The sequence below is a fragment of the Mauremys reevesii genome, linkage group 2, assembly GCF_016161935.1.
Source record: "Mauremys reevesii isolate NIE-2019 linkage group 2, ASM1616193v1, whole genome shotgun sequence".
Classification (NCBI taxonomy): domain Eukaryota; kingdom Metazoa; phylum Chordata; order Testudines; family Geoemydidae; genus Mauremys; species Mauremys reevesii.
In genome coordinates this window covers 168,129,415-168,142,856 of record NC_052624.1, presented here as the reverse complement: position 1 = coordinate 168,142,856, position 13,442 = coordinate 168,129,415, and the positions used below count along the sequence as shown (strand labels likewise).

Here is a 13,442-nt window from a genome sequence, read left to right as displayed (position 1 = left end):
ACATGTGTAGGTGTGGTATGGGTGTGGTATGCATGCACATTGCTGTGTGTATGCAGAGAGATGCTGCATAGGGGACCCTTTGAAAATATGGCCCTTGCTGTTTAGTAGAGACTTCTAAAATAAACAATAGTATTTGTAAATTTTATGGGAATACATATGTGTGCATATTAGTGTCTCCTGTACACTAGAATTAACTTGTCTTCTTAATAGTCAAGGTTTTTTTTATTAGAGAGGGCCTTTTATAAGAAAAATAGCTTTGATTTCTTTTTAATTAACTTCGGTATGTAATTCTAGATTCACTTTTGTAAAGCATTTGGAAATATCTTTAGTCTAAAAGACGCTATGTAAAAAGATTATTGAAATATATTTCACAATTTAATTACCAGTATATGAAGCAACCAAATGGCATCATACCAGGTCCCTGTTTAAAAAACACACCTAATTTATGCTGCATTCTCGAAAGGTTTTCTCAGCATCAGTGAATATTGGCAATGGATTAATTTCCTTTCAAGACGCACCTGTTTCCCAGCAACCTTTCAAAGTATACCAAATGCTTTGGTAAACATATGCCATGAGTGTTCTATCATATTTTTACCACAGCTGTATGCCACACTGTGGTGTGCACAGCAAGGCATTGGAAACGTGCCTTAAATGCTTTGTGAGGCATAAGGAAGAGAGCCACTTGTCTGCTACCACTCAAGTGTAGCAGGGTGGTGACCCGCTCCAGCCCTGACAGGGTTGGAACCAGCCCTCAGAGAGGGCTGGCAGAACAGCCCAGGCTGAGTGGGGAAACAGCCGCAGCTGTGGCCACGCCCCAAATGGACTCAGCTGGACCTATAATGGGACTGCTGGGCTGAAGCAGTCTCAGTCTCTCTTTGCCTTCAGAGAGAGTGGCCTGGCTGCTGGAAGCTGAGAGAGAGAGAGAGAGAGAGAGAGAGAAAAAAGAGAGAGGGAAACAAAACAAAACACAAAAAAAACCCTGACGGAAGCAGGGCTGGGGAATAGGGCAGGGGAGCTGTAGGGCTCTGCCTGGTTTAAAAAAAAACCAGGCTGCGACCTAGTGTAAAGCCAGACAGGTACTGGGGCTACAGAGGGCTAGCCATGGATAGGCCGAGGCAACTGGTCCAAACCCCTTTGCCTGTGATGAGTGGCTGATACACTGCAGTCTGCCCCAGGGAATGGGGGCTAAGTGATGACTGGCAGTAGCCAAGACTGAGGTGAGGTGGGAATAGTGGGTTGGGGGTTCCCCAGGGAGGGGAGACCCAGATCAGTGGGGTACTGTCAGGGGAACCACCCCAGTTAAAGGGGCACCGGGGTCCAGGGAGGGACACGGGGGCCAGAGGACAAGTGGATCACCAGCCTGCAGAGGGTGCTCCGGAGCTGGAATGAGCTAATTCCCAGCAGTCACCAGCAGGAGGTGCTGCAAGGGGTTGCAACCAAATCTATGCCACACACTCATATTCACAGACAGGCATGGCTTATTCCTAGTAGAGTATAGCTCATTCATTTTACATTTTGTATTGAGCTCTTATAAAAATATCTTTAAGTTCTGAGACCCAAAGGTTATGCAGGGTATCCTTCCATTGTGAGAAAAGCATTCATAGAAAATAGCAGAGAAAAGATTTATAAGTACTTATTGTTTTGACTTATTAGCTTTTAAATTTCTCTATCTTTTTTCCTTTCCCTGGACTATTTAAATTTCTTCTCCATACCCTAAAAGCCAGGCTGCCTTTTCAGTAGTAGTTTAGGGCTCAACAGCCACTTTAAACAAAACATGGAATATAGAACAGTTACAAGAAATAGGGAGGAAAGAACAGGTTAAAACTGTCCTTTTATTTCTCCTAGAGTCTTTCTCTCTTATGCACTTGCTAGTTACACATATTCACTTTTGTGTGTGTGCATATACGTAAAATATGACATACCCGCACTCCTTCCCAATGCTGCCTGCATTATTACATACACGCCTCCCCCACCACCAGCACACACATTTTAACTTGTTTCCCCATGCTTCTGACATAATTAAGGTAGGGATTATTTTGTTTCATTTTCAGTAATGTGGTCCCAGCCATGCATTACTGAGAGCTGATGTACAAGTGTGACATCATCAAAAAGACAATGGACAATTGGCCTCCTTGGCAAGACTCTACAAAATGTAGAATGAAATGTGCAACTTATCTGAAAGATTTTCTTCTTAAATGCTAAACTATTCCCCATCAGAATAGAATATTATACCTGAATCTGGTCTTTCAGGATTGTAACGAAAAGATTCTACAAAGCCATAATAGAATTTTTATTCTCATACTTAATGCACATCGTTCGACTGTGGAAATGCATGTGAGTTAAGTGTCTGACTTGGTTTCCAGAGAGTAAGAGTACGAATTTTTTTTTTCAAAATTGAGTGAAATTCTTTTTCCTTATTGCACTAAAAAGCTGCAATATATGACTTTGAAATCCTTCCCTTCCATCTCTATTCCTAACTCCACTAGTGTTGGAGAAACATGAATGGATATGACCAAATATTCATGCTTGTTTTGTAGTCAAGTGCATTCCTTACTGAAAATTGGAAGTATTGCATGAAGAACCTTTCATTGTACTGTATATTGATCCAATAATTAGTCCTATTTGAGAGACTTTTTACCAAATAGATTCTATTTTTGGGATGATAAACTACTCAACATTTATAATTTTTTTTCTAGTGATCTGACTGCCATCAGTAAAACGTAGAATGTTTGTTTCAAAAGGCTCTAATGTTGTCATTTTCCCTAAGACACTGTATTGGGATTGGAAGAATAGTGCCAAATCCATCATTTTTTCCACTTGCATATATCAAAGATTGTTGCTGTGGGTTATAAACCAAATAGGTTTTCATCTGGTTCTGTTCTTTCTGGTAGTGTATTACTCTTCTTTGGGGTTTCTAGGGCAGGCAGAAATCACAGATAGTCTCCACTAGACATAGGTTTATGATCCCCTGGCCTAGGGAGAAGTTGGAGATTATGAAGGAATCACATCAGGGAAGGCACAGAGCACATATAGTGTCTCACTTGATCTCCTAGTACAGGGGTAGGCAAACTACGGCCTGCGGGCCACATCCGGACCAGTGCTCCAGGCAGCGCAGTAAGGGAGCATGGAACAGGGGGGGTTGGATAGAGGACAGGGGAGTTTGGGGTGGTGGTCAGGGGGCAGGGGTGTGGATGGTGGTCAGGGGGGGAACAGTGGGTTGAATGGGGCCAGGGATCTTAGGGGCAGTCAGGAAGGAGGGGGGGTTGGATGGGGTGGCAGGGGCAGGCACGGGCAGGGATCCTGGGGGGGCCATCAGGGGACAGGGCGAAGGTGTGGTTGGATGGCGAAAGGGCTGGGGGGGGCAGGAATGAGAGGAGGGGTTGGATGGGGCAGCGGGGATCCGGGGGCAATCAAGGGACAGGGAACGGGGGTGTGTGTATGGGGCAGGGGTTCCAGAGGGGCCGTCAGGGAACAGGGGGGGTTGGATGGGGCAGGAGTCCGGGGGGGGCATATAGAAGGTGGGGGCTGGGCCACAACCCCCTCCCCTAACTGGCCCTCCATACAATTTACAAAACCCCATGAGGCCCTCAGGTCAAAAAGTTTGCCCGCCCCGTCTTATTAGGTGGGCAAGAACTTTCTTGAATGAATGATAGTTAGCCAAGGAGTGGCTGAGTTGGGCAGTGTGTCTACAGACAAACCTCCTTGGCTGATAGCTCATGAAAATGGAGCCAGGAAAAGGCTGAACCCCACCCTTCCTTCTGGTATTTGGAGTGAAGGGAAGAGGAAAGAGCCCCCAGCAATACCCTTTCCCCACAAGGGTGTAGTTTTATTTCTTTCTGAAAGTGCGGGAATCTATTCCTGATGTCCCAGTCCTCCCCAACTCTGGCTGGAGCCGTGCAAGTGTAACTCAGCATTAGGGTTGGGCTAGTTCTTGCTTCCTGAGCATTCCAACTGGGAGGAAGCAAAAGGCACTTTCCTTCTGGTGACACCCATTGCACTCTCTTGTCTGCACTAATTGGGGTGGATGAATGAGTTTGTAAAAATACCCAGCCTGAACTTCACCCTAAACCTTGAGCCAGATAAAATTCAAATGTTATGGAAGGTTTGGATCAATCTGGATAAACATCTGTGATCAAAATACAGCAGCTGGCCCAACACAAATCTTCAAACTTAAAGTACTGTGGTGTCCTACAGGAGTCAAAGATACACACAGTTGGTTTCCTCTGAGCCATGGAATCCCAGCACACCAGATCTGAAGACAGTAATTAGTCCAGGTCCAAGAGAGACTGGGAGATCTGCTGAGGCCTCGCCATCCCCCACACCCAACTGATTTGGCAGACTGTTAGCAAAGATTATGATCCCTATTGATGGTAGGACACACCTTGGAGCCACACCAAGATTATAGACAATAGGGAAGAAGAATTACCCTGTGTTCAGATTGAAATGATCAGTCTATTGATCTTTTTTTATTCAGAGGGAAGGGATCAAGGTGGAGGAACAAGTGAGAGAGGGAAAAGATGGGATCAGAAGAAAATAATCTATCTGGGTCAAAAAGACAGCAGAAGCATGTGAATCAGAGAAGCAGGGAGGCTAAAGACCTCAAGGTGAGGAAAAACTTAAGGTAACCAATCAAAGTCTGCATTATCTTCCTTAACAAAATCATTTCAGCATCACGCAGAACCAGCTTCAAACTCTATCCAAACCTTCAGATCACTGGCTTTAAATATTCTTTCACACGGAGCAGCCATGGTCAGATTACGGGTGAATGATGTTCTCCTATCAGAGATGTATGAGATTTAGAGGCTCTTGACTGGATATCTAATGTTTGAAAGGAAGCTACTATATTAAATATTATGAAATATCAGGGCCCTTTAAAGGTTGGAGAGCCTTGGGCCATGTCCCTCATTTCCCTGCCATTAAAGCCTTGGGAACAGGAATAGCTAAAGAGAAGAAGTTTGGGACATCTACTAAGGGAAAGCCCATTAGCAGACCTAAAAAGACTACACTGGTACATTTCTAAAAGAATCAAACTATAGAGAGACCCAGCTGTTGAGCCATTAATCACAGGGAGGAGTCAAGAAAAAATTGAATGGGGATTTAAAAAACTGCAGCATAGACTCCTGTTGCATCCTTCCTTCCCCACCCTATGGAAATAATAGGTCAGCCATGGAGAAGGGCCATCTATTCTGAGCAGTACCCAAAAAGAAGCATGGGGCACCCTTGTGTTGGCAGTGGGTGGAACCCTGTGTTGCTGCTATCTACACAATCCTGGGAATAATGATTGGACTTGAATTTCTGGAGCTGTCAATATGACCAATATGTTCACTTCAAGACTGAAACTGAATGGAAGTTTTCACTGAGCAGAGTAAATAATGTCAGCTTCCCATGTCCATGCTTGACATGTAGGACATTGACCTTTAAAACAAAAATGGGCTCAGTTCAACCCTTAACCGGTTTATATTAAGGAAGAAAGGTGTACAAGAACTAGAAGGCTTTTGTGTGTCCTTTTTAAAAGAAGAAGAAAATAAGGCTGGTTCTCTTATTGGCAGATCATCCAGTGATGTATAAAGGACAAACATGTGAAAGACATGATCTCCTCTGAACTGTCATTTCTTTAAATTGTGCAAAGTACAGGTCTGCTCTGTTGACTTCAGTGTGAGCAAAGAGTTTTACATTGATTTTATTGAAAGAAAGATAAGGTCCTGTGTCAGAGGATATGAAAGAGAAAGAAACTTTGGGAAAAGGAGAAAAATTGAACCAAAAAATGTACTGTGCCTAGTATATAAGGGGTGAATTAAAGAGACTAAACAGCCAGGTTGAAAATCAAAATGATTATTAGGTTAATGTCCCAGCCCCACAGCGCAGCCTAGTCAGGATTAATCATAGTACACAGAAAGCAGAGCAGGGTGTACACACCCATATAGAAACTGACAGGAAAATTCCTTCTGCAGCAGAAGTTCTTACAACAATCTAATAATCTAAATCCTAAAACACACTTGAAGGGTGCCTTGACACAATCAGTCTGTTGTAACACAGGGAAAGTAATTTCTACAACAGAAAGTGTGAAGATTTTAATCATTCCTACTCTTTACAACCACAGCTGCCTGATCTTATTCACTATTTACGATACACCATTTCCGTGGAGAGGAAGGTAACTTAGGAAAAGCAATTGGCTTTGGGTGGAACTGAAAAGTTCTACTGAATTAAACAAAAGAAATACATGCAGCAGTTTAAAATATTCATTTTTTTCTTACCGGCCTTTCTATCCCACTTGCTGATATTTTACAATGGATATTAGTTAGAGGTGAGTAAACAATTTTGATCTGCACTTACCTTGCTAGGCAATAATCCTGGTAAATGAAGAGACAAAAATTAAATCGGCACAGCAGAAAGAACTAAGTGTTCGTGGTGCCACCACACAGAGCAGAAAGAATCTATTAACTCACCTGACAAGTAACGCCACTCCCACTTTCCCAATCTTAATTTGTGCATAGACTCTCTCTTTTCTTTTTTCCTTAATCATCCTTCTTGGCAACTCACACATAGTAGGAAAATAATGATTCACACTGGTGCTGCTGTTGCTTGCACACCTCTCATAAATGACAACATGCTCTAGCAGGCAGCAGCAGTCTTTGGATGTTGCCTTCAGATTACAAGAGCACTGGAGTGCGGGGAAGAGTCTAAAAGGTAGAAAATAGGAGTGAATGAGCAATTAAACGATCTTCTCACCAAAACCAGTGCTCCAGGATACATGTAAACTCATGACACTTGGGAAAATGACACAGAAAAATAAGCAAATTACATGTGTGCTCATGGCCACTTTAAATCCTTCCCTTTTTTTAGCTCTCAAGTAATGTTTTACTATTTTAGATTGGTCCCTGTGTGCATTTGACTTTCTTCTTAAAAAGCACATAGCCAGATTGAGACTGGTCTCTGTGCAGGTGCATAGGGGAAAGAACCAGTTGCACACCTCTTCTTGCACGTCTAGTATAAGGGTTTACTGAAACTACATACCATGCTCTTGTGAATGCAAGGACTGCACTGCCCACTGGGACGCTAGCTACCCAGGAGGCAAAGGCTGGGTCCCTTTCCCCCACACCTTTGCAATGACCAGCAGATCTAGCTTCCCGCAGAGGGGAGCATATACACCTGTGCTTCCCTGGAGCTCCTGGAAGCATCATGTATTTCTGTGGTACAATGGCTAAGCTTCTTTTGAGGCAGTAGAGCTCCACATCACCTCCACTACAGGCTAGTACCTTAATAGCACAATGTGGTCATATGTACGGGGACCATTGGGTGCTATTACGATAGGAAAAAAATGATTACTAAAAATAATGATTAAAGTCTGTTTTCAGACTTGAAACTCTGACATTTAGAGTTGTCTAAAGCGGGGGTTCTCAAACGGGGGTCAGGACCCATCAGGGGGTCATGAGGTTATTACATGGGGGTGGGGGTCATGAGCTGTCAGCCTCCACTTCAAACCCTGCTTTACCTTCTGCATTTATAATGGTGTTAAATATATTTTAAAGTGTTTTTAATTTATAAGGGAGGGTCGCACTCAGAGGTTTGCTATGTGAAAGGGGTCACCAGTACAAAAGTTTGAGAACCACTGGTCTAAAGGGAAGGAATAGGAAACAAGATAATTTCTTTCCATTCGCTTCAAATGTTATACGTACTCAGACACAATCAGAATTTGAAAGCTGAGAGGAACATTATGAAGCTGCCGTTTCTCATTTCATTTTTCACATTGCTCCGATTAACAGCCTATGCTGTGACCTCCTAATTAGCTATACTTGCTCCCAAAGAGGCTCTTTGAACCCAAACCCTCCAAATGAAATCCTGTTGAATTCTATAAAGTGACAAGGGATTGGTTTTCAGTCACTTACCCAGAGATTGAAATGGAAAGTGTTTTCATTTTGCAATAATAGGTGACTTCATAACAGAGAAAAAGGAAGTAGTGTGTTTAAAGAAGCTAATTAAAAGGTCCTGCAAGTCAAACCTGCTGTATGAAGCTATGGAACCTTTGCTTTTGTTTTCCCCTTGTGTGAAGACAACAGTCATTTTGCTCTCAGGCTCATTGCAGCACCCACAAACATAAACATATGCATGCTCTCTCAAAGCTTTTCTTCTTTTCTTGTTTTTCCTAATGTAAAATAAAAGGCATCCTGACTGCAAATACATTTGCTTTGTGTGTATAGAAAAACATAGCAAACACTTAATGAATTATCATAAATTAAAGACCACAGCACCCCTGTATCTCCATAGTAAACTTGGTGACCAGCCAGTATAATATCATTACATATCTATTTGTAGTTTCCACTGGAGAAATTATTGCGGAATTAGAATAGAGTCTTGCCTGCTGCAAGCAGAAGGTACTGGGTTCCACTCAGAGAGTGCACAAGTGATGCAAGGCCAAAGCTTTCAGGGTTTATTAAGGCAAAACTTTCAAAGACTATAGAATTTGGTCCATTGTGAAGGAGTTTGGAAGCTTTCAGGATGAGAGGCTCCATGCACCATATCTTGATTCCATTGAAATCAACAGCAAAACACACATCCACTTCAGAACCCTGGCAAAACCCTCTAAAGTTAGCAGAATCAATACATAAGTTATTTAGCATACATTTAATAATAATAATGAGGAATATACTATGTTTGCAATTACTATGATACCAACAGGCTGTACTGGGATTATGGTGCCTGTGAATCTACAGATGTACTCATATGACACTCAAGTATCAGAGGGGTAGCTGTGTTAGTCTGGTTCTGTAGAAGCAGCAAAGAATCCTGTGGCACCTTATAGACTAACAGACATTTTGCAGCATGAGCTTTTGTGGGTGAATACCCACTTCTTCGGATGCAAGCAGTGGAAATTTCCAGGGGCAGGTGTGTATATATAAGCAAGCAAGAAGCAAGCTAGAGATAACGAGGTTAGATCAATCAGGGAGGATGAGGCCTTGTTCCAGCAGCTGAGGTGTGAAAACCAAGGGAGGAGAAACTGGTTCTGTAATTGGCAAGCCATTCACAGTCTTTGTTTAGTACTGAGCTGATGGTGTTAAATTTGCAGATGAACTGGAGCTCAGCAGTTTCTCTTTGAAGTCTGGTCCTAAAGTTTTTTTGCTGTAGGATGGCCACCTTAAAATCTGCTATTGTGTGGCCAGGGAGATTGAAGTGTTCTCCTACAGGTTTTTGTATATTGCCATTCCTAATGTCTGATTTGTGTCCATTTATCCTTTTCCTTAGTCTATAAGGTGCCACAGGATTCTTTGCTGCTTCATATGACACTAATGCTGATATCATATGGGTTAGGTGGAATATTCCACGCCACCTCCTATGGATATGCAGAGCTTCCATGATATGAGTGCTAGTGCTAGCACAGCAGTGAAATTCTGACACCTTCATATTAACAATATGTGGTTTCAGGAGCAGGGTTTAAATAGCCTTAAATGTTGCTCTGTCAGGGAGAAGGGAAAAAAGCAAGAGAAACTAGCATGAAGTCTTTACTTGATCTTTGCAGGGGACACCAACTAAAACTTGCTGGCTCTTTCTTAGCAAATTTTCTCACTCTGTTGACTGAATGGTTGGTTCCACCACCTTCTACAACTACCACAGGCCATATCTACCCTTCATTCAATTATTTTTGTTCAATTTACTCTAAGCACTTACAAGACTTGTACATTCTGACCTGAATCCCCCACAGTATGTTAAAAATAAATAGATTCAAAACAGGTTTTTTTACTAACAATGTAATAACCAATATCTTCCCTGTCATGAATGAGAGAGAGAGAGAGGGTAGCTGAGATAATATATTTTACTGGACCAACCTCTGTTGATGGAAGGCACAAGCTTTTGAGTTGCACAGAGCTCTTCTTCAGGTGGGGAAGGAAACCAGTGTGTCTGAGATACATACAAGTTGGGACAGCCCCCTCATGCTTAACAATCTATCCCAACTTATATTTAGCTCAGATACTCTGGTTTCCTTTCCCCCAACCTGAAGAAGAGCTTTGTGAAGTTTGAAAGCTTGTGCCTTTCACTAACAGAGGTTGGTTCAATAAAAGATATTGCCTCATCTACCCTCTCTCTCTCTCATATCCTGGAACTAACATGGCTACAACACCACCACAAATGAATTAGGGGGCTCATATTTAACTCCTTTAACAAGGAAAACAAACACAATTTGCAAGAAACTGGGTAGCACTGGAGGAGTGGAAATGTCATGTGAAACCATTTTAAACATAAAGTCTAAAACTTCGCATAGACTGGAATTATAATCTGTTGTCATATTCTGATGAGTCTTTTTTCCAGGTAATTTTCCCACTTTTAATAGCCCCAAAAGTTTTCATTTTAGAAACAGTTCTACCATATTTTTAAAATGTACAGTGGCACACACCCTTTTCACCCCAAAGTTATTTTACAATTATGTTTTTTTCCACTTTCACTTTGTCATCACTTACCAAATGATGTGTTTGAGATAGCTGATAGGCTTAATGCATAGCCATTGAGCACTCCTCCCTGGAGTTTTTTCAAGAGCATGAGCTGATGCTTCATTGGGAACTAATAGTCAACAGATACACACCAGGGGTATATAGGTTTATTTAATAAAGTGGTAGATGGGGTATTTTTTCTTTGCATGTAAGAAGTAACCTTATAACTGTTTGCTTATTTATTTACTCAGCTTTCCAGTCTAGTGATCTCTTGACAGACCCTGCCTGCCACTCCCTTAGAACACCTCATGAGAGCTTTGTTCCAACATGCTGTGACAAAAAACTTTTTTCTCTCCAACCCTTACTTCAGCAAAATCATCAGACAATTCTGAAACATACTCCATTTGTAAAATGGAGATGATAATACTGCGTATTCCTGCTGCACAGGATGTTATGAAGATTCACTCCTTTATATTTGTAAAATACTTTGAAGATGGAAAGCATGCTGTATTTGTGAAGTATTATTAGTATCAATTCTTAGGGGACATTTTTTTCTCCCATTGATGTTCAGGGGATTAGCATGTCTAACCCCTATTAATGATAGCCGGGCTTAGGTACAGGGTAACTCACCCATGAACTGAACTGATGAGCAAATAAAACAATTTAGTGTACACTTTAGTACTCCCCATCCTGAAATGTAAAGTGTCTTGTAATCCAATTGGGACTTTTGTCTAAAAGGGTGCTGCAAGTCAGTTTTATACAAAATAATTTTTACAGTTTTACTTTGATTTGCCAGCTTTTTGTTTTTTTAACTAAATTTTAAAAATACGTCTATAATAAAAATAGCGGGGGAGGAGGAGGTTAAGTCTCCAGTTGTGCATGTGGTTTGTATTCCTCAAATAACAAGGGTGCTGATCCCTGTTTAACGTTAATATCTCCTATAAGTGATTTAAAAGAAAATAGACCAGGAGTGATAATGTATTATACCTACAGCTGCATTGAAAAGGACATAAACATGACAGTAAACAGTTAACCCTCTCATTTTTCTCTCTTCTTCCTAAAGTGTTAGCATCTATGGCAGGGATGGGCAAACGTTTTGGCCTGAGGGCCACATCTGGGTATGGAAATTGTATGGCGGGCCATGAAGTCTCGCGAAATTGGGGGTTGGGGTCCAGGAGGGGGTGAGGGCTCTGGCTGAGGTGCAGGTGCTGGGGATGAGGGGTTTGGGGTGCAGGAGGGTTCTCTGGGCTGGGACCGAGGTGTTCATAGGGTGGGAGGGGGATCAGGGCTGGGGCAAGAGGTTGGGGCATGGGGGGGTGACTCATGGGTGCAGGCTCCGGGCAGCACCTACCTCAAGCAGCTCCCAGAAGTAGCAGCATGTCCCGCCTCTGGCTCCTATGCGGAGGTGTGGCCAGGTGGATCTGCACGTTGGCCCATCCACAGGTGCTGCCCCTGCAGCTCCCATTGGTCACAGTTCCCAGCCAATGGGAGCTGCAGAGCCTCCGCTTGGGGCAGGGGCAGCATGCAGAGCCCCCGGCTGCCCCATGCCTAGGAGCCAGAGGGAGGACATGTCGCTACTCCTGGGAGCCGCGTACAGCCACAGCAGGCATGGAGCAGGGCAAGCCTCCAACCCCCACTCCCCAGTGGGAGCACGAGGGCCAGATTAAAGGGTCTGATTGGCTGGACACGTAATTTGCCCACCTATAGCCATGTAGATTGAAGTCCTCTAGCCACAGACAAATATAATATGGAGGGTAGCAATTAGATTTTTACAAACCTGCCTTTTGATGTCCAAGCACTGTTCTGGAATGACTCCCTTTAAGAACAGGAGGATAGTTTAGCGCAGTGTTTCTCAAATGCAGCCACCGTGCCGCATCCAGCCACCAGGGGCTTTTCATGCAGCCACAGCCTCCTGGACAGTGATTGTGGGCAGAGGAGGAGCAAAGCAGTGTTAACAAACATACAAATATCACTTTTCACAGAAACAGACTTACTAGCTAGCAAGTCTTTAAAAAAGTAACCAAAAAAGCAAAAGAAACAACAACAACAAAAAGACAAGAACGTGCAAAGCATCGTATTTGTTTCTATTCTGGTTAGGTCCAGTAAAGCATAGAGACAATTTTACATTATTTTTATTATTGAGTCTGCAATAAAAACCTACATAAATTATGATTTGGACATGTGTATGTGCGTATTTATTTGCTTTTCCTAAAGTTAATTAAGTATTTTAGGAAAAATTGTCAGAGCAGCCACCAGCAAGTGTTGGTGGCTGCACTCTGAGGCCACCAAAAAAATTCTTGTGAGACCTTAGCGTTCATGCCCATTTAGCTTTGATGCCTCTGCTGAGACTGCCAATTGTAATAGTATTGTGAGGAAGACCAGGGGAGAAAGTAATTTACAGGACTTACCGATACTGCCGGTAGGGGGGCGTGGCCTCATCTGGAAGAGGTGTGGCCTCTCAAGATTTAAAGGCCCTGGGGAACCAGCTGTGGCTGGGAGACCCAGAGCCTTTAAATCAACTAGGGGCTCCCAGCTGCAGAGGTGGCTGGGAGCCCCCCAGGACTCAGGGACAAATTAAAGGGCCCGGGGCTCTGGCCGCCAAGGGGAACCCCGAGCTTTGCGGGGCTGGGGCAGGGATTTAAAGGGCCCAGAGCTCCTGCCGCTGAGGGAAGCCTGGAGCCCTTTAAATCCTGGCCCCAGCCCGGCCACTAGAGCTGTGGCCGGGATTCAAAGAGCTCTGGGCTGCCTGCAGCCGCGGGGAGCTCTGAGCCCTTTAAATCCCGGCTCCAGCCCTGCCGCCAGAGCTGCGGCTGGGATTTAAGGGGCTCTGGGCTGCCCGCAGCCGTGGGGAGCTCTGAGCCCTTTAAATCCCGGCTGCGGCTGAGATCTAAAGGGCTCAGGGCCGCCCTTTCAATCCCCGCCGTGGAAGTTGATGCGGTCCAGCACGGCATACTGGCTCTTGCCGGTACGCGGTACCGGACCGCACCGGCTTACTTTCACCTCTGAGGAAGACATGCATCT

At 43.6% G+C, this 13,442-nt stretch overlaps 1 protein-coding gene across 2 annotated transcripts in view; it reads right to left on the bottom strand.

The window, feature by feature from the left end:
* SERPINB5 (serpin family B member 5) overlaps nucleotides 1-12,266 on the bottom strand; it is a 30,904-nt gene extending 18,638 nt beyond the window's left edge. The window contains exons 1-3 of one of the 2 annotated variants that reach the window (XM_039525197.1): nucleotides 12,199-12,266; nucleotides 8,000-8,143; nucleotides 6,447-6,680 (exon numbers count right to left, since the gene is read on the bottom strand). In XM_039525197.1, the coding sequence (XP_039381131.1) occupies nucleotides 6,447-6,680; nucleotides 8,000-8,061 (296 nt within the window). In that variant the 5' untranslated portion in view covers nucleotides 8,062-8,143; nucleotides 12,199-12,266. The other variant, XM_039525198.1, reaches the window with a different exon arrangement.
* Nucleotides 12,267-13,442: the final 1,176 nt, after the last annotated feature.